Source organism: Chiloscyllium plagiosum, unplaced genomic scaffold (genome assembly GCF_037043375.1).
Source record: "Chiloscyllium plagiosum isolate Xiang-an unplaced genomic scaffold, Cpla_swu_hap1 HiC_scaffold_23, whole genome shotgun sequence".
NCBI classification, from domain to species: domain Eukaryota; kingdom Metazoa; phylum Chordata; class Chondrichthyes; order Orectolobiformes; family Hemiscylliidae; genus Chiloscyllium; species Chiloscyllium plagiosum.
The window spans coordinates 13,067,513-13,091,108 of NW_028270161.1; the positions used below are offsets into that span (position 1 = coordinate 13,067,513).

General features: G+C 44.5%; 1 protein-coding gene across 4 annotated transcripts in view; it reads right to left on the reverse strand.

Moving 5' to 3' along the window:
- Positions 1-279: 279 nt before the first annotated feature.
- Positions 280-23,596, reverse strand: part of LOC122561839 (ankyrin repeat and SOCS box protein 13-like) — a 38,767-nt gene continuing 15,450 nt past the window's right edge. For 3 of the 4 annotated variants that reach the window (XM_087999371.1, XM_087999372.1, XM_087999370.1), the window contains exons 3-6: positions 13,007-13,157; positions 11,048-11,182; positions 10,064-10,255; positions 280-4,448 (exon numbers count right to left, since the gene is read on the reverse strand). In XM_087999371.1, the coding sequence (XP_087855497.1) occupies positions 4,321-4,448; positions 10,064-10,255; positions 11,048-11,182; positions 13,007-13,157 (606 nt within the window). In that variant the 3' untranslated portion in view covers positions 280-4,320. The remainder of the gene's footprint in view (positions 4,449-10,063; positions 10,256-11,047; positions 11,183-13,006; positions 13,158-23,596) is intronic. The other variant, XM_087999373.1, reaches the window with a different exon arrangement.

Sequence of the window (23,596 nt, forward strand, 5' to 3'; positions counted from 1 at the left end):
AAGTCACTGTAACATCATGGTATGCACCACTCTCATTACAATATCTATTTGCCTTATATGACATAAAATAAAAAAAAACCTGTAGATACTGGTTGTCAAACGAAACCAGTAATTGCTGGAGAAACTCAGCAGGTCAGGCAGCATCTTCTTGCACGTTATATGACAGTTTCATCTGATTTTCCATAGATGCAGTGAATGGTTCACTGGGATGTATGTACCTGAAGAATTGATACTTAGGTTAGCATCTAGTGTATAAAGAACTAGACATGAGCAACTTGCTACTGCAAGATTCAACAGACATTTATTACAGCCATTGGTATCTACATATATTACAGTTACAGACACTTTCATGTCTGGGCTAGTGCTGAGCAATTCAGTTAAAATTTGTAGCATAATTCCTTCAGAGTGTCATTCTGCAAATGGATCCAGTAAGATGGAGTAGGAGACCTTTCTACCATCAGGTCACATGCTATGCTATGGTGATGACATAATGAGCATGTCTCTTAGATACAAGGCATGCTAGCTGAGACACAACATAGCCAGCCTAAGGAGACAACTAGCATCTGAGGATTCAAAGGCAGCACTGTCCTTTTAGAAATAGTCTACCTTAGGTACAACTTACTTGGTGCCTAGAAACTGCAGGAAATTACAAAGCAGACAAAGGATTAGTTTGTCAGTTTCTAACATTTATGAGATGATGTGCTCTCAGTAGATTGCAACTCTATATCGAAACAGAGACCTGACTTTTTCGACAGGCCAGATTTTCATTTCTCGGAATGAGAGTGCAACAGAGTTCCTGGTATAGCATCCTCTGAATGAATTTCCTGGGAAATTGAAGCTTCTACTGGGCAGTTCCCCTATGCCTGGAATCCTCTGAAAGTATCCATTAAAAATCAGAGGTCTTCTGAAGTCAAGTAAATGGTTACTCAGGACAACTGTCAAAGTGATGGTTTGTAATGCTGAACCTCAGTTTACAGAACACACTGTTGGGAAAAAGGGGGAGTGACAAGGGGCCTGTCAGAATGGAAGGGCACCTTCACATTTCTGAAGGAGCCAGGGTTGGAGTCTTTCATCAGCAATACAGAGTACTTCTGCTTTTGTTATATAAAAAAAAGTGGAATGGAAATCTGCCCAAGATGATCACTCGTCAGAGAATCCAGCTCAGAATGTGAGCAGGACAAGGCAGGAATAAATGTACACAGCTTATCAAAGATTGGAGTTACACTGACAGTGACTGACATCTTATTAGATTCCCTACAGTGTGGAAACAGGCCCTTCGGCCCGACCAGTCCACACCGACCCTTCGAAGAGTAACCCACCCAGACCCATTTCCCTCTGACTAATACACCTAACACTGTGGGCAATTCAGCATGGCCAATCCACCTGACCTGCACATCTTTGGACTGTGGGAGGAAACCCATGCAGACACGGGGAGAATGTGCAAACTCCACACAAACAGTCACCCAAGGCTGGAATCGAACCCGGGGCCCTGGTGCTGTGAGGCAGCAGTGCTAACCACTGAGCCACTGTGCTGCCCTGAATTGTATTACAGATTGCAAATTTATACTCCCTGTCACACAAAAATAAACCACACAAGCACCAGACAGGGATTCCAAAGCAAGGAAACAAAATGCGTTCTTAAATGTTTTAAATACTTTCATTTCAGTTTGGAAAGTGTTCATCTGGAATTCCGGTAAGCCCAAATATTTTTGATGAATGATTTAATATGGGGCAGCACAATAGCTCAGTGGTTAGCATTGCAGCCTCTCAGCGCCAGGGACCCGTGTCGCTTCCAGTCTCGGGTGACCATTTGTGTGGAGTTTGCACATTCTCCCAGTCTCTGCGTGGGTTTCCTCTGGGTGCTCCGGTTTCCTCCCACAATCCAAAGATGTGCAGGTCAGGTGGATTGGCCATGCTAAATTGCCCGTAGTGTTTAGGTACATTAGTTAGGGGAAATGTAGAGAAATAAGGAAATGGTTCAGGGAGAGTTCTCGGCTCGCTTCGGAGGGTCAGTGTGGACTTGCTGGACTTAAGGGTCTGTTTCCACACTGTAGGGATTTTAAGTATTGAATGGAAATAGAGTGGGAGGGGGTTGGCATTTAGTTAACTGTTGTTATGATTATGACTACATAATACAAAAGTTTTATTAGGACTTTATTTCAACTGCCCCGGAGCTGACTTGTCCTCAATTTTCACAACATTAATCACAAACCTTCAATCAGCAACCGGAAAGATTAAAGATTGGTGGCGCGGATACAACATACTGCAGGTGCTGGCAATCTGGAAACAGAAAATGCTGGAAATATTCGTCAGGTCTGGTAGCGTCTGTGGAGGGATAAATAAAGAACACTCTGCAAATTTAAGATACTGGAGATGCCAGAAATAGTTTCTGATGAAAGATCACAGCTCCAAAATATTTACCCTCCACATGTTGCTGAACCTTCTGTTTTCATTTTAAAATACTCTATGTAATATTCTGCAGTTGCAAAAAAAAACTTACTCCACATCATGTAAGCCACTCTGACTCTCATCAGTCCTGTGAAACCACCAGTGAATATCCAACAGGAAATGACTGCAGATTACCATTGTGCGTTTACAAACCAGAATGGCCAGATGTTCCAGGAACACATTGAGGTTAATGGGCAGCAATATAACTATGCTCGAATGGTTCCTAACGGGATCGTCAGCCAAAATGAGCATTACTACAATTACCCTTGAGCTAAGTGGCTTGCTCATCCTTTCGTTTTTAAATTCATTCTTGGGATAAGGTCATCTCTGACTAGGCCTACATCTATTGCCCATCCCCAATTACCCAGAGGGCAGATAATAGTTTACTACATTGCTGTGGGACTGGAATCTGAATTTTTGGGTGCTGACTGATGGCAGTGCAATGCTAATGCCACTGGCTAGTAATCCAGAACCTCAGGCTAATGTTCTGTGGATACAGGCTCGAATCGAACCCTAGCAGATGGTGAAACAAAAAATGGAATTGAAAAACAAATCTCGAATAATGGCAACCATGCCAACACTGCAGATTGTTGTAAACACCCCATCAGGTTCATCAATGCCCTTTAGGAAGGAACTCCAGTTTATACTGCAGTTAACTGGGTGGCTGGTTTGTAATGCATTGCGGTGCCAACAGCGTGGGTCCAATTCCTGCACTGGTTGAGGTTACTATGAAAAGATTCCAGCTTCTCAACTCTGCCTCTTGCTTGAGGCATAGTCACCCTCAGGTTAACCCACCACCAGTCTCGTCTCTCTAATGAGACATGGGACTACGGTGACTCCAAGCAGAGAATATGATACAGAAAACAAAACCCTGAGAAATCTATTATATTAGCGAGCTTTGAGAAGGTTGGTAACTCAGGTTGAGGTTCTGGATGTAGGTTTGCTTGTTAAGCTGAAGGTTCATTTTCAAACGTTTCATCACCCTACTAGGTAACATCTTCAGCAAGCCTCCGAATGAAGCACTGGTGATGTAGCCTGCTCTCTATTTATATGTTTGAGTTTCCTAGGGTAGGTGATGTCATTTCTTGTGGTAACATCATTTCCGATAGCGATGTCATTTCCTGTTCTTTTTCTCAAGGGGTGGTAAATGGGATCCAAGTCAATGTGTTTGTTGATAGAGTTCCGGTTGGAATGCCACACTTCTAGGAATTCTCATGTATGTCTGTGTTTGGCTTGACCTTGGATGGATGTGTTGTCCCAGTCAAAATGGTGTCCTTCCTCATCCGTATGTAAGGATACTAGTGAGAGTGGGTCATTTCGTTTCGTGGCTAGTTGATGTTCATATATCCTGGTGGCTAGTTTTCTGCCTGTTTGTCCAATAGCATTTACAAAATACCGTGCAAGAACTGTAACAAACACTACATTGGACAAATGGACAGAATCTAGCCACCAATAAGCTTAGGGTTGCTGCTGTAAACACTATTGCTGTCAAACTTGCCTCGTTTCACACTCCCTGATGGAACACAATGGTGTCTAATAGACAATCTATATTCATACATGGGAGATTTCCATGGAGCTAAGCTTAAAAAGAACCGAATTGTATAGATGGGGTTTAAATTTATCCCTGGGAACAAGTGGGTTAACAGTATGTTCTGTTGCCATCAGGAAAAGTTCAGCAACCTTCATGGCTGACAGTCACCATTTGCACTTGGAGGGAAATGTTGGAGGTTACTATCCAGTTTAATATATTTTGTAGTCTTCTGCTTCTTGTTGGCAGCAAATGTAAGTGTATTAAATGTGTTCATAAAAATCATCAATTGGGCGTTTACATAAATACATCAGATATGTCCGTTAATATTTTGAGTTTCAGCTTCAATCATAGCAGAGATAGTTGATGAGTCTTGGAGCAATGTTCAACTGGTGAATCACATGCAATCTTTGAGGACCAAGAGCTTTCCTTAAGACCATTCTGCAGTGGTGTGATAAACTCAGCGGCATTCCTAAAGTAAAATAAAAATTGTTTAAGAACAATTGCTAAAAGACAGATTGACACACATGCACCATCCTCTCAAAATCCACAATATTTGGTAAGAACAGGAGTTAGAGTCATAGAGATGTACAGAATGGAAACAGACCCTTCGGTCCAACCCATCCATGCCGACCAGATATCCCAACCCAATCTAGTCCCACCTGCCAGCACCCGGCCCATATCCCTCCAAACGCTTCCTATTCATATACCCCTCCAAATCACTCTTAAATGTTGCAATTGTACCAGCCTCCATCACATCCTCTGGCAGCTCATTCCATACACGTACCATCCTCTGCATGAAAATGTTGTCCCTTAGGTCTCTTTTATATCTTTCCCTTCTCAACCTTAACGTATGCTCTCATCTCCAGCATCTGCAGTCCTCACTTTCTCCTCTATTTCTGGAACCCCCGACCCCAGGGAAGACTTTGTCCATTTATCCTATCCATGCCCCTCATAATTTTGTAAACCTCTATAAGGTCACCTATCAGCCTCCGACGCTCCAGGGAAAACAGTCCCACCCTGTTCAGCCTCTCCCTGTTGCTCAAAATCATCCAACCCTGGCAACATCCTTGGAAATCTTTTCTGAACCCTTTCATGTTTCACAACATCTTTCCAATAGGAAGGAGACCAGAATTGCATGCAATATTCCAACAGTGGCCTAACCAATGTCCTGTAGAGCCATAACATGACCTCCCAACTCCAGTACACAATACTCTGACCAATAAAGGAAACACCTTCTTCACTATCCTATCTACCTGCGACTCCACTTTCAAGGAGCTATGAACCTGCACTCCAAGGTCTCTTTGTTCAGCAACACTCCCTAGAACCTTACCATTAAGTATATAAGTCTTGCTAAGATTTGCTTTCCCAAAATGCAGCACCTCGCATTTATCTGAATTAAACTCCATCTGCCACTTCTCAGCCCATTGGCCCATCTGGTCCAGATCCTGTTGTAATCTGATGTAACCCTCTGCACTGTCCACTACACCTCCAATTTTGGTGTCATCTGCAAACTTACTAACTGTACCTCTTATGCTCGCATCCAAATCATTTATGTAAATGACAAAAAGTAGAGGGCCCAGCACTGATCCTTGTGGCACTCTACTGGTCACAGGCCTCCAGTCTGAAAAACAACCCTCCGCCACCACCCTCTGTCTTCTACCTTTCAGCCAGTTCTGTATCCAAATGGCGAGTTCTCCCAGTACTCCATGAGATCTAACCTTGCTAATCAGTCTCCCATGGGGAACCTTGTTGAACGCCTTACTGAAGTTACATATAGATCACATCTATTGCTCTGCCCTCATCAATCTTTTTTGTTACTTCTTCAAAAAACTCAATCAAGTTTGTGAGACATGATTTCCCACGCACAAAGCCACGTTGACTATCCCTAATCAGTCCTTGCCTTTCCAAATACATGTACATCCTGTCCCTCAGGATTCCCTCCAACAACTTGCCCGCCACTGAGGTCAGGCTCACTGGTCTATAGTTCCCTGGCTTGTCTTTACCACCCTTCTTAAACAGTGGCACCACGTCTTCCGGCACCTCACCTGTGACTATCGATGATACAAATATCTCAGCAAGAGGCCCAGCAATCACTTCTCTAGCTTCCCACAGAGTTCTCGGGTACACCTGATCTGGTCCTGGGGATTTATCCACCTTTAACCATTTCAAGACATCCAGCACTCCCTCCTCTGTAATCTGGACATTTTGCAAGATGTCACCATCTATTTCCCTACAGTAAATACTGATGCAAAATATTCATTTAGTAACTCAGCCATTTAATGTGACTCCACACAAAGGCCATCTTTCTGATTTTTGAGGCGCCCTATTCTCTCCCTAGTTACCATTTTGTCCTTAAATGGATTTGTAAAATTCCTTTGGATTCTCCTTAATTCTATTTGCCACAGCTATCTCATGTCCCTGTTTTGCCTTCCTGATTTCCCTCTTAAGTATACTCCTACGGCCTTTATACTCTTCTAAGGATTCACTCGATCTATCCTGTCTATACCTGACATTTGCTTCCTTCTTTTTCTTAACCAAACCCTCAATTTCTCTAGTCATCCAGCATTCCCTATACCTACCAGCGTTCCCTTTCACCCTAACAGGAATATACTTTCTCTGGATTCTTGTTAACTCATTTCTGAAGGCTTCCCATTTTCTAGCCCTCCCTTTACCTGTGAACATCTGCCTCCAATCAGCTTTCGAAAGTTCTTGTCTAATGCCGTCAAAATTGGCCTTTCTCCAATTTAGAACTTCAACTTTTAGATCTGGTCTATCCTTTTCCATCACTATTTTAAAAAGAATAGAATTATGGTCACTGGCCCAAAGTGCTCCCCCACTGACACCTCAGTCACCTGCCCTGCCTTATTTCCCAAGAGTAGGTCAGGTTTTGCACCTTCTCTAGTAGGTACATCCACATACTGAATCAGAAAATTGTTTTGTACGCACTTAAGAAATTCCTCTCCATCTAAACCTTTAACACTATGGCAGTCCCAGTCGATGTTTGGAAAGTTAAAATCCCCTACCATAACTACCCTATTATTCTTACAAATAGCTGAGATCTCCTCAAGTTTGTTTCTCAATTTCCCTCTGACTATTCGGGGGTCTATAATACAATCCCAATAAGGTGATCATCTCTTTCTTATTTCTCAGTTCCACCCAAGTAACTTCCCAGCATGTATTTCCGGGAATATCCTCCCTCAGCACAGCTGTAATGTTATCCCTTATCAAAAATGCCACTCCCCCTCCTCTCTTGCCTCCCTTTCTATCCTTCCTGTAGCATTTGTATCCTGGAACATTAAGCTGCCAGTCCTGCCCATCCCTGAGCCATGTTTCTGTAATTGCTAACCATGTTCCTAACCATGCCCTGGGTTCATCTGCCTTCCCTATTAGGCGCCTTACATTGAAATAAATGCAGTTTAATTTATTAGTCCTACCTTGTCCCTGCCTGCCCTGACTGTTTGACTCACTTCTGTTCTCAGCTGTACCCGTCTCAGATCGATCTCTTTCCTCACTCTCTCCCTGGGTCCCACCCCCCTCCCCCCCCACCTTACTAGTTTAAATCCTCCCAAGCAGTTCTCGCAAATTTCCCTGCCAGTATATTAGTTCCCTTCCAATTTAGGTGCAATCCGACCTTCTTATACAGGTCACTTCTACTCCAAAAGAGATTCCACTGATCCAAAAATGTGAATCCTTCTCCCATACACCAGCTCCTCAGCCACGCATTCATCTGCTCTATCCTCCTATTCCTGCCCTCACTAGCTCGTAGCACTGGGAGTAATCCAGATATTACTACCCTTGAGGACCTCCTTTTTAAATTTCTGCCTAACTCTCTGTAATCGCCCTTCTGAATCTCAACCTTTACCCTTCCTATGTCGTTGATTCCAATGTGGACAATGACCTCCTGCTGGCCCCTCTCCCCCATGAGAACATTCTGCACCCTCTCTGAGACATCCTTGATCCTGGCACCAGGGAAAGAACACACCATTCTGCTTTTTCTCTGCTGGCCACAGAAATGTCTGTCTGTACCTCTGACTACAGAATCCCCTAACACAATTGATCTCTTGGAACCCGACGTACCCCTCATTGCATTAGAGCCAGTCTCAATACCAGAAACTTGGTTGTTTGTGCTACGTTCCCCTGAGAATCCATCACCCCCTACATTTTCCAAAACAGCATACCTGTTTGAAATGGGTATATCCACAAAAGACTCCTGCACTAGCTACCTACCTCTCTTACCTTTCCTGGAGTTAACCCATCTATGTGACTGTATCTGAGACTTTCCTCCCTTCCTATAACTGCCATCCATCACATACTGTTGCTCTTGCAAATTTCTCAGTGCTTCTATCTATCTGTCTCTCCAACCGATCCATTCGATCTGATAAGGTTCGCATCCAATAACATTTATGGCAGATATAATCCGCAGTAACCCTTAAACTCTCTTTAAACTCCCACATCTGACAAGAAGTACATATCACTGCAAAGGCCATTTTTGCTCCTTCACAATCTATAGATCCAGAAAATAACACCATCTTATTCCTCTACAAACACTGCCCCAGGTTAAAATATTTCCACACTAAGTAATCTAATCTAATCTAATCTAATCTAATAAACCATATCTATTAATTTAAGTTTAATCAAGAGACTTATCTCCAAAAACATATAATCAAGAAAGAACCCACTGTATGCACTAATACAGCCTTTCTCTTGGACAGACTTAAAACAACAATTAACTTATCTGATTCTGTGCTGTGAACTTCGCCCAACAGTTCCTCCAAGATTAGTTGTGAATTTCACCGTTTGGTCATTTTCCCCAGATGCACTCCGATGTCCAGTGATACACAAATTCAAACAGCAAAGGCGGTAACTGTGCAGGTTCTCTCTCTTCTGCACTGTTCTCACCATGTTCTCCCTTTTAAAACTGCTGTTGTTTTGACAATGTTGACAAACAGGATCCAGCAATCTCTCGGATTTGTTCATTTGAAAAAATTGCACATTCTACCTCAGTACCCTATTCATTACATTTCACTTCCAACAAATCATAAAATGCAACAAAACTGATCAACGAACAAGCAGAAATGACACTAAACAACATTAAACACATAGCATGTTCTGATACCTCAAATTAAGGGACCAAGAGTTCTCTAATTCCTCTACTGGCCACACTGTGGCAGTATGTTCACATATTACAATAACCACTGAACTTGTATAGACCTGATTCAACCAAAGGGTTGTATCTTATTGGAAGGGGGTGGATCAGAATGCCTGTGACATATTGACTGACAGCTGGTTTGCCCCCAAGTTCTACATTAGTCTTTTAAGATTATGCCAGAATGGGGCTAGTGGGTAGCTGATTTGAATTAGAATCATAGAATTCCTACAGTGCGGAAGAGACCATTCTGCCAATCGGGTCTGCACCAACCCTCTGGAGAGCATCACACCCAAACCTAGCCCCTTACCCAATCCTACACATCTCTGGACATGATGGATAATTAAGGCCAATCCGTCTAACCTACACGACTTTGGACCATGGGAGGAAACTGCAGCACCCAGTAGAAACCCACACCGACATGGGGAGAATGTGCAAATCCCACGCAGGCTTTAGAGGGTGAGGACTGGTCATGTCATTTGATTAGTAACGAGACACCCAAACTATGCCACTATGGCACCTAGTGGGATTTCAATTCAAATAATGAGTGTGGAATTGAAAGCTGACAATGACCATTAAATTATCATCAAATGTCTTTCAAACCCATCTGGTTCACTGAAGTCCTTTAGGGAAGGAAACTGCCAACCTTACCTGGTCTGGCCTACATGTGACTCCAGACTCACAGCAATGTGGTTGACTCAAACTGACCTCAGGGCAATTAGAGATGGTTAGTAAATGGTACCCTGGGCGATGACACCCACATCCCGTGAATGAATATAAAATGTCCGATATCAATGAAAGGATTAAAAAAAAACTCCCAGCCCAAATCAGTTCTTGGGATCTTCCCGATCTGTGAGACTGGGTCCACACTGAGCAGTGTATTCAGTCATCACTTTCAAAATCCATGGCACATCGTTTCTTTTAATAAATATTCTTACTCTGGTAGTACTCCAGACACGCTGAGGAAGGTGATCCAGATTGCGTATAGTACAAAGGCAGCCTCCCTCGGTTGTCCTGTGCATAAACATTCGCTCCATAGTCAATGAGCAGTTTGATCAAATCCACATTCTTGGTCTTGGCGGCGAGGTGAAGTGCAGTTTCATGGAGTTTAGCACTATTCACATTCGCCCCTGAAACAGAACAACCACACTCGGAAACAGAAGGACAATAGAGGGATATGGGCCGGGCGCTGGCAGGTGGGACTAGATTGGGTTGGGATATCTGGTCGGCATGGACGGGTTGGACTTAAGGGTCTGTTTCCATGCTGTACATCTCTATGACTCTATGACTATGACAAGCCTGCATTTGAATTGGGCATCCTCTGGCTGTCAACTGGCCGAAAGCAGTTTGGCATATTCCATAATATTAGAATCAACGCAACTGGACTATCAAGGAGACGGAGCATGAAGGACACAGTGCACAGAATAGAGAGATTCAATTTGCTTTGAGGGAAGGACTGCTCTTCAGAATTTGCAATTCCAATAGTTCCCCGTGACAGAACAGGGAAGGAGGCCCTTTCACGTCCAACCTGCTCTACCACCAGCCAGAAGTTACATAGATAAAGCCCAGGCGACTATGGGGTTGCATTTTCATTAGAGACACACACAACTGGTGGTGGTTTAACCCCAAAAGGTGACTACACATCAAGGTGAGGGGAGAGGTTGAGGAGGAGAGTCCTTCATGGTGACCTCACAGTGTGGGAATCAGACCCACGCTGTTGGTGTCACTCTGCATCGCAAAACCAGCCTTCCAGCCAACTGAGCTAACCAGGCCCAAATCAGGAGTTAGACACACATGGTATGTGGAAATGGGAAGCATGCGCGACATCTTAAGCGGCACCAAAATTAACCTCCAAGGAATCTCTAAATTTCCAACATGCCCATGGGGACCACCTCCGTCAGGGCTCACAGAAAAATACGCACCTGCATTGAGCAGCAGCTTTGCGCAGTCCACATGTGGTCTTGCACAAGCCACATGTAACGGGGTCCCAAAGTGGCAGTCGTAAGACTCCAGGTTTGCTCCGACATCGATGAGCAGTTTCATGCACTCTACACTTCCTGAAAAGGAAAACAAAGAGGCTGTAGGAATCAAAAACAAACCAGTCTTTTAGGTCCCCTCCACCCTAACCCCCATTGTCCTTTCTACAGCTGATAGCACAATTGCATCTGTTCAGGGTGGACTTCTGTTGAAACCGGCCCCTCTCTGTACCAGACAGTCTGATATGATTGCTACTCCGCGCCGCTGACACTGCCTGCCTCAGAGGTCAGTAACTCGCACCACGGAGTATCATCAGTGAGAACGATTATATTGTGGTGCTGCCTCTCCCACTGACATCCAGCCTTCAACAACACCCCAGTACAGAACACAATCAGCAGAGACCCTCCCGTTGTGCTAATGAGGAAGATGACATTTAGCTTCAACAATTTTGAATGACATACAATTTTTAACGGCACAATTAGGCAACCCATGAAAAAAAAGTAAAAAGAAATTTCACGGAAGATGAGGTGCCACGCTATTGATGGAACTGCCAAATTTATACCATATTTTGGACAGATCCAGGAAAGTGCTGAATGATCACAGCATAATGATGGTTTTGAACAAGGAGTCATTGTCATAAAAACAGGAGATAGTGTCAGCTGTTTCTAACGTCATCCCATTCTTCCAAAACCACCTCTAATTGTGTTCCTTCAATACTGGCCACTTCCCCATTCCCACTTTAAATCACTCCATTGCTGCTGTGAAGTAATCCTGAAATTCCTTCTGTAACCCTCTGTGCCTATCCCTCCCTCTCCTCCAGGAATAAGCCCCTTAAAACTTGTCTTTGAGAAAGCTTTCATTCATTTGTCTCACATCCCTGGCTCGGTGGTCAAATGTTGTCTGACAGCATTTAGCACTTTGTGACATTGACGCTGCATTTGCTGCCACATGGGCTGCACTTCCCACCCTTGCAGCCACAATGTCAATGACTAGCACTGCCAGCAATGCAGCTGCCTACAGGAAGGAACATTGTCCTCAAAGTGTGCGAGTGCTGTCCTGACCTCCCACTGCCACATGTACCGTCTCATTTGGCGTTCTGCTCACCTCCTATCTGCGGCCCTTCTTGTCCACCCTCGCGTACTCCCTACCCTCACTGTCTTACGTACTCCCTCCCTCACTGCCCTGCTCCCCAAAGTATTGTCTTTGCTGGGGGGGGGGTTGAGGTGGGGATGTGCCAGTAAGGGGCAATGATGGAGGAATATTGAGAGTGAGAAATGGTGAGCAAGACGAGTAGGGGGAGGGAGTGTGGGTGGGGAGAGAAGAAGGAACGGACTGGGTGTGGGTGGGGGGAGGGTGCAGAGGGAGGAGGGATAAGCTGCCTGCAGGTAGAGAGGTGGGTATGGGGCAGAGGGAGGAGGGATGGACTGGGTGTGGGGGGGGGGAAAGGGGTCGGGGGGGAGGAGGGTCAAGCCCGGTGTGAGGGTTGCAATGGGGGTGGAGGGGAAAGCTGGGTTTGAGGGGGGGGGGTGTGAGGAGAGGGCAGGAGAGGTGTTCAGAGGGAGAAATGACATGCTTGATGTTGGGGAGAGGGAGGGGAGGATGGGGTGACCTGGTCTGTTGGATGGGGAAGGAGTGGGTGAGAGATGTGCAGAGGGAGGAGTTACTAACTGGGTGTGGGTTGGGGGTAGGGGGCAGCATGGAAAAGGAAGGGAGGGGTGACTAACTGGGCAGCAAGTGAGGCAATGACATCAGCAGCAGCAAATTCCAATTCTGGTGCATCAAAGACGCTATATAAATGCAAACCATTGTTGTTGCTACTGACAGGTGCAAAGTGTCTCAGTTGCATGAAATACATTTGAATTACTGATTAATAAAAAAAAAGGTCTGCAACTCTTTGACCTTACCGATCATACAAGCCTCATGCAGTGGTGATGCTGCAAACAGCATGGGGTTCACACTTGCTCCGTGGCTCAGTAATAACTTCACACATTCAATGCTCCCAGCAGCACAGGCATCACAAAGTGGGGTGCTCCCATCAATATTCCTGGCATCAACCTGAGGCACAAATTGGAAGTGAACAGATTCCTTTTTACACTGCAGTTTTAAAACCGGATAGAAAGGACAGTCAATTGCAACAAATAGAAGAAAAACTGATTTAAACATGCAAACCATTTTGGTCACAATAACACTCCAAATCAAATTTGTAATTCAAGGAAGGGAGGTAGGTTGTTATAACACTGGAGAACGTTGGAAGTTTAGAGTATTAAACAGTACTAGCAAGAATAAGGCTCGGTTTGTCTGCACGTTCAACAATTTGCTTGATGACATGATGGTTATACAATATCAATTAAGTTAAACACAGCAAGATTTTGAGCAGACATTGTCTATTTTTAAAATAGCAGATTAACAAAACGGAGACTAGGCAAACTCAGGAACTTCCTTCAAGGAGTGGTATTCTGAATGATTTGGTTACTTACGGCTCACGGTCCCAGGAGTTCTTTGCTCAGGATGTTTCTAGATTTTAACTGATGCTATCCCCAGTCATTTCTCATTCACTGCTGAGGGCATCACATTAATACACAAAGCACATTTTGAGTTTGTACTCAGTGAGGAAATACCCTGAAGCAAAATACATGTGAACAGTACTTGATGTTCATAAGCGCAGAACATATTGAATATTGAGGTTTATTAACAGACTGCAGAAATGATAGAAAACCATCTCATTCTATTGATAGCCTCCGGTATTAACAAACCTGGTCTTAGCATCTTGGGGCAGGCTTCGGAGAGCCTTACATCTTACATCTGTATGCTGTTCTCGAACATGGAACATTACAGCGCAGTACAGGCCCTTCGATGTTGCGCTGACCTATGAAACCAATCTGAAGCCCATCTAACTACCTTCTCTGCATAATATTTTGAAACAATATAAATAAAGTTATTGGTCAGACATGTTCCTGTCTTCAGCTTTCATGAATCTACCTTTTAAAGGGTTAAGGATCATCTCTGCAGATTACAGTTGATAACATCGCTGAATAGATTCATTAAAAGATATGACATATCTCTGGAGTGAGTGGAACTTGAACCTGGGTCTCCTAGTCCAGAGACAGAGACACTGTCACTGCACCACAAGAGTCCCTCAGGGGTTCCAGTCAACTCTTGAAACTCCAATGGATTTGTCTGTAGGTTACTAAGCACAGAAAGTAATAGACAGTGCTCATAAGTTGAAATTTTAACTGGTGACTTGAATGATTTGGTGGATAGTTTTTCAAATCAAAACAGAAGATAATTCAAGGAGAAAGTGAGGTCCGCAGGTGCAGTTGATCAGAGTTCAAAAGTTTGGCGCTGCTAATGCACAACAGGTCAGGCAGCATCAGAGGAGCAGGAGGGTTGACGTTTCGGGCATAAGCCCTTCATCACAAATGTGGCCAGGGTGGGGGGGGGGGGGGGGGGGAGAAGGGGGAGAGAAGGGAGCTGGGAAGGCAATAGGTAGATGCAGGTGGTGGGGGGGGGCAATGGTGATAGGCTTGGATCTGGGATGAGGTGGGGGGTGGAGGGGAGATGAGGAAACTGGGTGAAATCGATATCGATGCCATTTGGTTGGAGGGTCCCATGGCGGAAGATGAGACGTTCTTCCTATTCAAGTAGAGCAGGAGCGTTTTCCCTGGAGAGGTACCTAACATTTGTCACAATATTCAATATCACAAACAGAATAGTGGGTCACTATCGGGAAGTGTTTGGTCAGTCCCTTCTGGATATGTACACAGTGATTGCTTTGTTTCCTGCATTAAAACAGCGAGATGTACACCAAAGATCATAAAGTGTTGTGTAAGATGTAAGGCCCCCTTTCGATGCCTGCCCCCAAGATGCTAAGGCCAGGTTTGTTGGTACTGGAGGGTATTAGTGAGAGGTGGTTTTCTATCATTAATGCAGTCTGTTTATAAAGCTTCATATTCTATATGTTTTGCACTTCTGAACAGCAAGGAGTAGTCATGACAGTTCCTGAGATCAAATCCCATATGTGTTTCGTGTCGCAACATGATACCCTCAGCAGTGAATGAGAAAACAACTGAAGATAGCATCAGTTAAATTCACTCTGCTGCAAAATATTTACGGTGTACAAAGTTCATCACTCACGAATATCAGAAGCAGAGAAAAAGTTTCCTCCCATACACAGGCAAAATGAAACAACAGAGGATGATCCAAACCCAGCCATGTCAATACTACTAGAGCAATTCCACCCCCTCACAGCTGTCAGAGTCTATGAGAGACATTGCTTTCAGGGTGCTGACAATACTGGGAAGACAAATTTCTGCCACAATAATCTGAAACCGTCATAATATTGAAGATGGGAAGGAGTGTGAAGCAGGTGGAACAGACTCTCATTGCAACTCTTTCTTAATTTGTATTGGGACTCGCAACCCCTGTGTATCACAAACCTGCCTTCACTATAACATCGGCCGATTGGAACCCTCATAAATAGGGAATTTGTTCACTGTACAACAGTGATGCTGAGATAGGGCACACCAAAGCCATCCTGTGGGACCATAGATATCCTGATCAGGCCATTTCTTGCTGTACATTGCACAGACCCAGGGAAGGCCCAAAAGGAGTCACTCTTAATCTTGAGTAATTTCCAGTCTCAGATTACCCTGGAAGCACAAGGTGTCTCAAGCATTTAGGGAACACGTGAAGCTACATTCAGTCCTCATTATATGATTAGCTACCTGTGGACCTGTGTACTCAGACTCCAACACCACACCCCCTCCAACTGTCTTCAAACAGATTATGTGGTCCTTTGCAGTACAAACTGCCGTCCATGTTTTTTTCTTATGTTTTATCTATGGGAGGTCTGTTCTCCTATCCCTCAAAAGATACTGAGGACTGGGTGTAATTGCCTTATATCGCTGCTGTGTAGTGTTCACCACTAACAGGATACTGCCATCGAGCCAAAAAGATGTTCTACCGATCACACAAATGTATAATGCGTGAAACAAATTTCGGAGCCTTTGTGATGCCAGGTATATCGGCTCTGTTCCCCAAAGTATCAAACAGCAGATCCCATCAGCTCTTCACAACAAGATATCGATCAACCTGAACCTGTAAAACTTGCAGAGTTTAATGTTAAATGTGATTGTGCTATTTGGATAACTATTTGCTGAGTGCGCAAGGGATTATGCGATCAATTTAAGATCAAAGTGTCTTAGAATCCCTACAGTGTGGAAACAGGCCCACAAGTCCACACCAACCCTCCGAAGAGTGGCCCACCCAGACCCATTCCCCAAACCTATTACTCTACATTTACCCCTAACTAATGCACCCAACCTACACCTCCCTGAACAATATGGGCAATTTAGCATGGGCAATTCACCCCTAACATGCACATCTTTGTATTTTTTGGAGATGCCGGTGTTGGACTGGGGTGTACAAAGTTAAAAATCACACAACACCAGGTTATAGTCCAACAGGTTTAATTGGAAGCACACTAGCTTTCGGAGCGATGCTCCTTCATCAGGTGATTGCACATATCGACACAGACATCACGTTTCTACAGGAATGCAGGCAAGCAGGAAAGATCCCAAAAGGATCGAGCCCCCACAATCACCTGATGAAGGAGCGTCGCTCCGAAAGCTAGTGTGCTTCCAATTAAACCTGTTGGACTATAACCTGGTGTTGTGTGATTTTTATCTTTGTATTGTGGGAGGAAACTGGAGCACCTGGAGGATACACAGGAAGAATGTGCAAACTGCACACAGACAGTTGCCAGAGGCTGGAATTGAACCCGGGTCTTTGGTGCGGTGAGGTAACAGCGCTAACCACTGAGACACTGTGCCACCCAAGTACTTGCTTGCAAGTCGACAGAAAGAACATATACACACCTATTTTTTTTCTGATCAATTTGTTCAGAGATATTATTACACACCTCTGGAACAGGTGGGACTTTAACCCATGCCTCCTGGTTCAGAGATAGGGGCACTATGACTGTGCCACAATGGAGCCTCCAAAGAACATACACACAATGCATCAGTCTCAACTCAAAACAGGCGACAGCCTTCAATGGTTCATTTCTCAAATCAATAAAGGGCTCTTGTGGTGCACAGGAAAAGTCCCTACCCCTGAACAGAAAGACCTGGGTTCAAGTCCCACCTGCTCCAGAGGTGTACAGCATCATCTCTGAGCAGGTTAATTAGAAAAATAGGTTTAAAAAAAAAACAAATCAATGAACTAACCAATCAGATTCAACCTGCATGGCTTAAAATTTAACAAACCTGGTGGCTCATTGTCAATCAATTCTTCCAAAACCCACTTCCCAATGAATCAGTACTCCACTCTCTCACACAGTATACAATACATTATAGTTATCCTCTTGAATTTGTATTCTTGCAAAACATCCTGATTTGTGCACAAAGAAATCTTTGAGATAAAGCAATTTGACTAGAAGTTTAAAATGTTCATGTCAACTGTGTCTTCAAGATTGGAACTTATATAATGGCCTATTTCTTGCCAGCATATGAATGATGCTCACTATTGTGAATGCATTTGTCAGCCTGCAACTTGCGGTTAGGTAGATCTACAACCTGAAATGTGAGTGTGTATATGTTTGTGCCACCTCACCAATAACTTCAGTAAAACACCACCTCATAGTTGACCTTACCACTGTTTTTATGAATATATGCATATAATTAATGGACAATTAATCTGCATATTCAACACAAGATGTTAAGTCTATTTGATAACTGTGCAATGATGGCAATATTGTGAATGTGTGTCTATGTGTTGTCCAAAATATGAACAAATAAAACTGTGGAGTCCCATTTTCTCATATGGGGTGAAGTGTCTTAGATTTCTCTTTTTTTTGTGTAATCTCCCAAAAATCTAAATTTAACTTTTCCTCTTTTTGCAATTGGGTGCTTCTCCTTCTCAATCACTCCTCTGTTTACTACTCACTTGACTAACCTCAACATTTGTTCTGTAGTTCACCAAGGTCCCAAGATCCTGTTGCCCTTACTGTGCTATTAAATGGGGTTAGGACACAGATCAGCCATGGTCGGTCGGTCGGTCGGTCAGTCAGTCTTGAGGATTCAATTGACAGATTCTTGTTCTCATGTTCATATCAGTGAATTCTTCGAGGAATTGAGAGGGCAGAAAATATTTAAGCCAAAACATGCACATAAACTTTACTCAGAGTAGTAGGGGTGTGGAACGCACTGCCTGCAACAGTTATAAACTCACCGATTATACAGGCATTTAAATGGTCATTGGATAGGCACGTGGACGAGAATGGAATAGTGTAGGATGGATAGATTTCAGATTGTTGCGCTGCCCAGTGAAACCAATAAGGGCCGAAGGGCTTGTACTATACTGAAATGTTCTATGTTCTAAAATTCCAGCAAATACAGCCCAATGCAAGAAGCAAAATATCAGTCCTTTATTTAAAAATCAACCTCGTGTATACTACAGCTATGGCGGCACAGTGGTTAGCACTGCTGTCTCATAGCATCAGGGACCCAGGTCTGATTCCAGCCTGTGTCTGTGTGGAGCTGTATGTTCTCCCTTTGTCTGCGTGGGTTTCCTCTGGGTTGTCTGATTTCCTCCCGTTCCCACCACGCAGGATGGGTGGATTGGCCACACTAAATTGCCCATAGTGTCCAGGGATGTGCAGGTTAGGTGGATTAACTGTGGGAAATGTGGGGTTGCAGGATTAGGGGGCTGATCCAGTAGGAATCATTTTGGAAGGCCAATGCAGATTTGATGGGCTCAACTGCCTCTTTCCACACTGTCGGGATTTTAAATCAGGTGTTTAGGTCAGAGTGCCTCCTCCTCAGGGAGGAACTGGCTGCATCAGAAAGCTCCTAATTTTCCAAGTACTCTCCCAAATGGTTCCATAATGCTGTACGATGGGAAGTGTCTGAAGGACGGGACATTTCAAGGAAATAATTACAGACACAGGATATAACGGGTGGAAGACACAGCCACTGAACTTGCGAACTAAGTATTAGCTAAAGCATGGGATGTGGACATCACTGGCTGGGCCAGCATTAATTGCCTGTCCCGAATAAGAATTAGAATTAGAAGAACTAGAATCCCTACAGTGTGGAAACAGGCCCTTCGGCCCAACAAGTCCACACCGACCCGCCGAAGCGCAACCCACCCAGACCCATTCCCCTACCTTTATCCCTGCACCTAACACTACGGGCAATTGAGCATGGCCAATTCACCTCACCTACACATTTTTGGACTGTGGGAGGAAACCGGAGCACCCGGAGGAAACCCACGTAGACACTGGGAGAATGTGCAAACTCCACACAGACAGTCGCCTGAGGGAATTGAACCCGGGTCTCTGGCGCTGTGAGGCAACAACGCTAACCACTGTACCACCCACTATGGGCAATTTAGCATGGCCAATTCACCTAACCTGCACATCTTTGGACTGTGGGAAGAAACCCACACAGACACATGGAGAATGTGTAAACTGCACACAGACAGTCCCCTGAGGCTGGAATCGAACCCTGGTCCATGGCACTGTGAGGCAGCAGTGCTAAACACTGAGCCACCATGCCAGCAATAATCCAGAGGTCAAGTAAGAGTCAGAGAATCATATTTCTGTGGATCTAGAGTCATGTCAGCCAGACCAGGTAAGGATGGCAGATTTTCTTTCCAAAGGACATATTTGAACACTTTTATAACACATGTTTTATTCCAGATTTAAAAAAAAATTGGAATCTAATATCAGCCTCGGACATGGTAAGGTTTGAACCCCTGTGCCCAAAATATTAACCTGGGGTTCTGGATTACTAATCCAGTGATATTACCACACCTCGTACCTCCCTCAAATAAACACCATGTCCTGTTAACGTAGGCTTCCTATGAGCTAAACAAAAATATACTTCAGCAAACTGGTTCAGCAAATCACACAAAAATCTTTCTAAACCTCTGGTTCATCTCCTGTGTGCTTTCTCCAATAAAGTTCTATATGTTGAACCCGAAAACTGCTCCCTGCGATTGATCAGTCCCACAAGAGGACAGGGGACACGTTCCTGTTCCTTATTGCAAAGCTTCCCCTCCCATGAGGGGAGAAATGCAGCTAGTTTGACAAATGTCCCGGAATGTTGCAGCTCAGAGCACATTAAAGCTATTCTGCAACAACTGCCAAACAACAACGATCAATTTCACACTCCGTGAACATGTAACTTAGTTCACATGGCACTGGGTGCCAGACCACAGCTGAAACTGAAGCCCTGCGGAAGCCAGTGCAAAAACATGTTGACGAGAACAACCCTATTCACATTTGTGGCCCCTATTTATCCTCATCAACATTTAATCCCACACTTGACACAAAAGCTCTGATCAGGCAACATTCCAATACCAATGGGATTATAAACACAAAGATTCAAGAGCCAGGAACAAATTACTGCAGGTGTTGGATTCTGAACTGAAAACAAAAAACATTGGAGATCACAGCAAGTCAGGTAGTATCCATGGAGCGAGTGCAAGCCAACGCTGAGTCTAGATGACTCTTCACAGCTGGCATGAAGTGTGGAGGGGACAGCATTTGTGCTATAGTGTTCGGGTAGAAAGGATGTGGATAGTTCAGATTGAGTGATCAGAATGTGAGAATGGCAGAACAATGGTGTCTAACTGCCAGACTTGAAAGAACTTGAAAGTCCGGAAAAAGGGTTACACCCAAATAGTTGACTTCTTCACCTCCTGATGTGGCCTGGCTTGCTGTGTTCTTCCAGCCTCCTGCTGGTCTACGTCAGACTTGAATGAACAGATGATCCCACTGAGGTGAATGGGGGTGTGGGAAGAGGACACTGTGACAGAGAATGTAACAGGTCAGGCTAAAATAAAAGCATAGTTTTGCGCTCCTATCACCCCGCTACCACTGGCTCAGGCCATGATTTTAGTTTGTTGCTGAGTAAGAGTTGTTGATGTAATGTTCTTTCTCAACTTGCTAAAGGTGCTTCATGTTAAATGTGGAGATTTCTGACAGAATGGGTTCAGATGGAGCAGGGGCAGGATTAGTGGAAAGCTATTTATAATTACCTAACAGTTTGAGTAAACTTTAATCCACTAACATTTCATCAGCTTAATCAAATCAAAACCCTCTGAAGTTTTTGACTTTAAGGGGTTTTTTATTTGAAAGCGGATGATGCCAGATATGTGGGATCTGCTCATTGGGAGCTACAATTTCCTGGGCAGTTCCTACAGAGTTTGCTGCATTGGGGATTCCTCAGGGTCCCACGTCATAACTCCAGCCCATTCTGCACCTACAACTCTGACCTCTGGGCCATTAAGTTAAATTAGATAGTAGATTAGTAGATTATTTAGGGTGGAAACAGGCCCTTTGGCCCAACAAGTCCACACCGACCCTCCGAAGAACAACCCACCCAGACCCATTCCCCTACATTTACCCCTTGGGCTTGGGATAACTTTATAAGTCATTGTATAGAAACAAACAAGCAGCAGTGCTACAGCGGGCGCACAGAGAGGGGAGCCAGAAGGTAAGCGGAGACCAGTTTAGATTAACCAGGAGCCAGAAGGTAAGCGGAGACCAGTTTAAATTAACGTTTTTCTTTTCGCAGTCTGTGTTTTTTTTTCCAACTAGGAGCAGGAACCCGGAAGTCGTCAACAGAGGCTTCTGGGAAAGTAAGAAGTTTGAGTGGAGAAGGAACCCAAGACACTACGCGTGTAGTGTCTCCCACCCTCCCTCCTCCTCTAACCTAAACAAAAAGGACTCAGTCGGCTGAACAGGTAAGCTACTTAGTGTTCTTGTTTTGGAGACTAAGTGTAGAGTTATGGCAGCACAGGCAGTGGAATGTTTCTCCTGCAGGATGTTTGAGGTAGGGGTGGTAAAAAAGGAAGGGGGGTGGCGTTGCTAATTAGAAATGGTATAACAGCTGCAGAAAGGCAGTTCGAGGGGGATCTGCCTTTGAAGGTAGTATGGGCTGAAGTCAGAAATAGGAAAGGAGCAGTCACCTTGTTGGATGTTTACTATAGGCCCCCCAATAGCAGCAGAGATGTGGAGAAACAGATTGGGAAACAGATTTTGAAAAGGTGCAGAAGCCACAGGGTAGTAGTCATGGGCGATTTCAACTTCCCAAATATTGATTGGAAGCTCTTTAGATCAAGTAGATTGGACGGGGCGGTGTTTGTGCAGTATGTCCAGGAAGCTTTTCTAACTCAGAATGTAGATTGTCCGACCAGCGGGGAGGCTATATTGGATTTGGTACTTGGTAACGAACCGGGACAAGTGATGGGCTTGTTAGTGGGTGAGCATTTTGGTGATGGCGACCACAATTCTGTGACTTTCACCTTGGTTATGGAGAGAGATAGGTGCGTGCAACAGGGTAGGTTTTACAATTGGGGGAAGGGTAAACACGATGCTGCAAGACAGGATCTGAGGAGCATAAATTGGGAGCACAGGCTGTCAGGGAAGGATATCGTTGAAATGTGGAACTTTTTCAAGGAACAGATACGACGTGTCCTTAATATGTATGTACCTGTCAGGCAGGAAAGAGATGGTTGTGTGAGGGAACCTTGGTTGACGAGGGAGGTTGAATGTCTTGTAAGGAGGAAGAAGGAGGTTTACATAAGGTTGAGGAAACAAGGTTCAGACAGAGCGTTGGAGGGATACAGGATAGCCAGGAGGGAGCTGAAGAAAGGGATTTGGAGAGCTAAGAGAGGGCATGAAAAATCTTTGGCGGGTAGGATCAAGGATAACCCCAAGGCCTTTTATGTGTATGTGAGAAACATGAGAATGACGAGAACGAGGGTAGGTCCGATCAAGGACAGTAGTGGGAGACCGTGTATTGAGTTGGAAGAGATAGGAGAGGTCTTGAATGAGTACTTTTCTTCAGTATTTACAAATGAAAGGGACCGTATTGTTGAAGAGGAGAGTATGAAACGGACTGGTAAGCGAGAGGAGATACTTGTTAGGAAGGAAGATGTGTTGGGCATTTTGAAAAACTTGAGGATAGACAAGTCCCCCGGGCCTGACGGGATATATCCTAGGATTATGTGGGAAGCAAGGGAGGAAATTGCAGAACCGTTGGCAAAAGTCTTTTCGTCTTCACTGTCAACGGGGGTGGTGCCAGGGGACTGGAGAGTGGCGAATGTTGTGCCCCTGTTCAAAAAAGGGAATAGGGATAACCCCGGGAATTACAGGCCAGATAGTCTTACTTCGGTGGTAGGCAAAGTAATGGAAAGGGTACTGAGGGATAGGATTTATGAGTATCTGGAAAGACACTGCTTGATTAGGGACAGCCAGCACGGATTTGTGAGGGGTAGGTCTTGCCTTACAAGTCTTATTAAATTCTTTGAGGAGGTGACCAAGCATGTGGATGAGGGTAGAGCAGTGGATGTAGTGTACATGGATTTTAGTAAGGCATTTGATAAGGTTCCCCATGGTAGGCTTATGCAGAAAGTCAGGTGGCAAGGGATAGTGGGAAGTTTGGCCACCTGGATAGAGAACTGGCTAACCGGTCGAAGTCAGA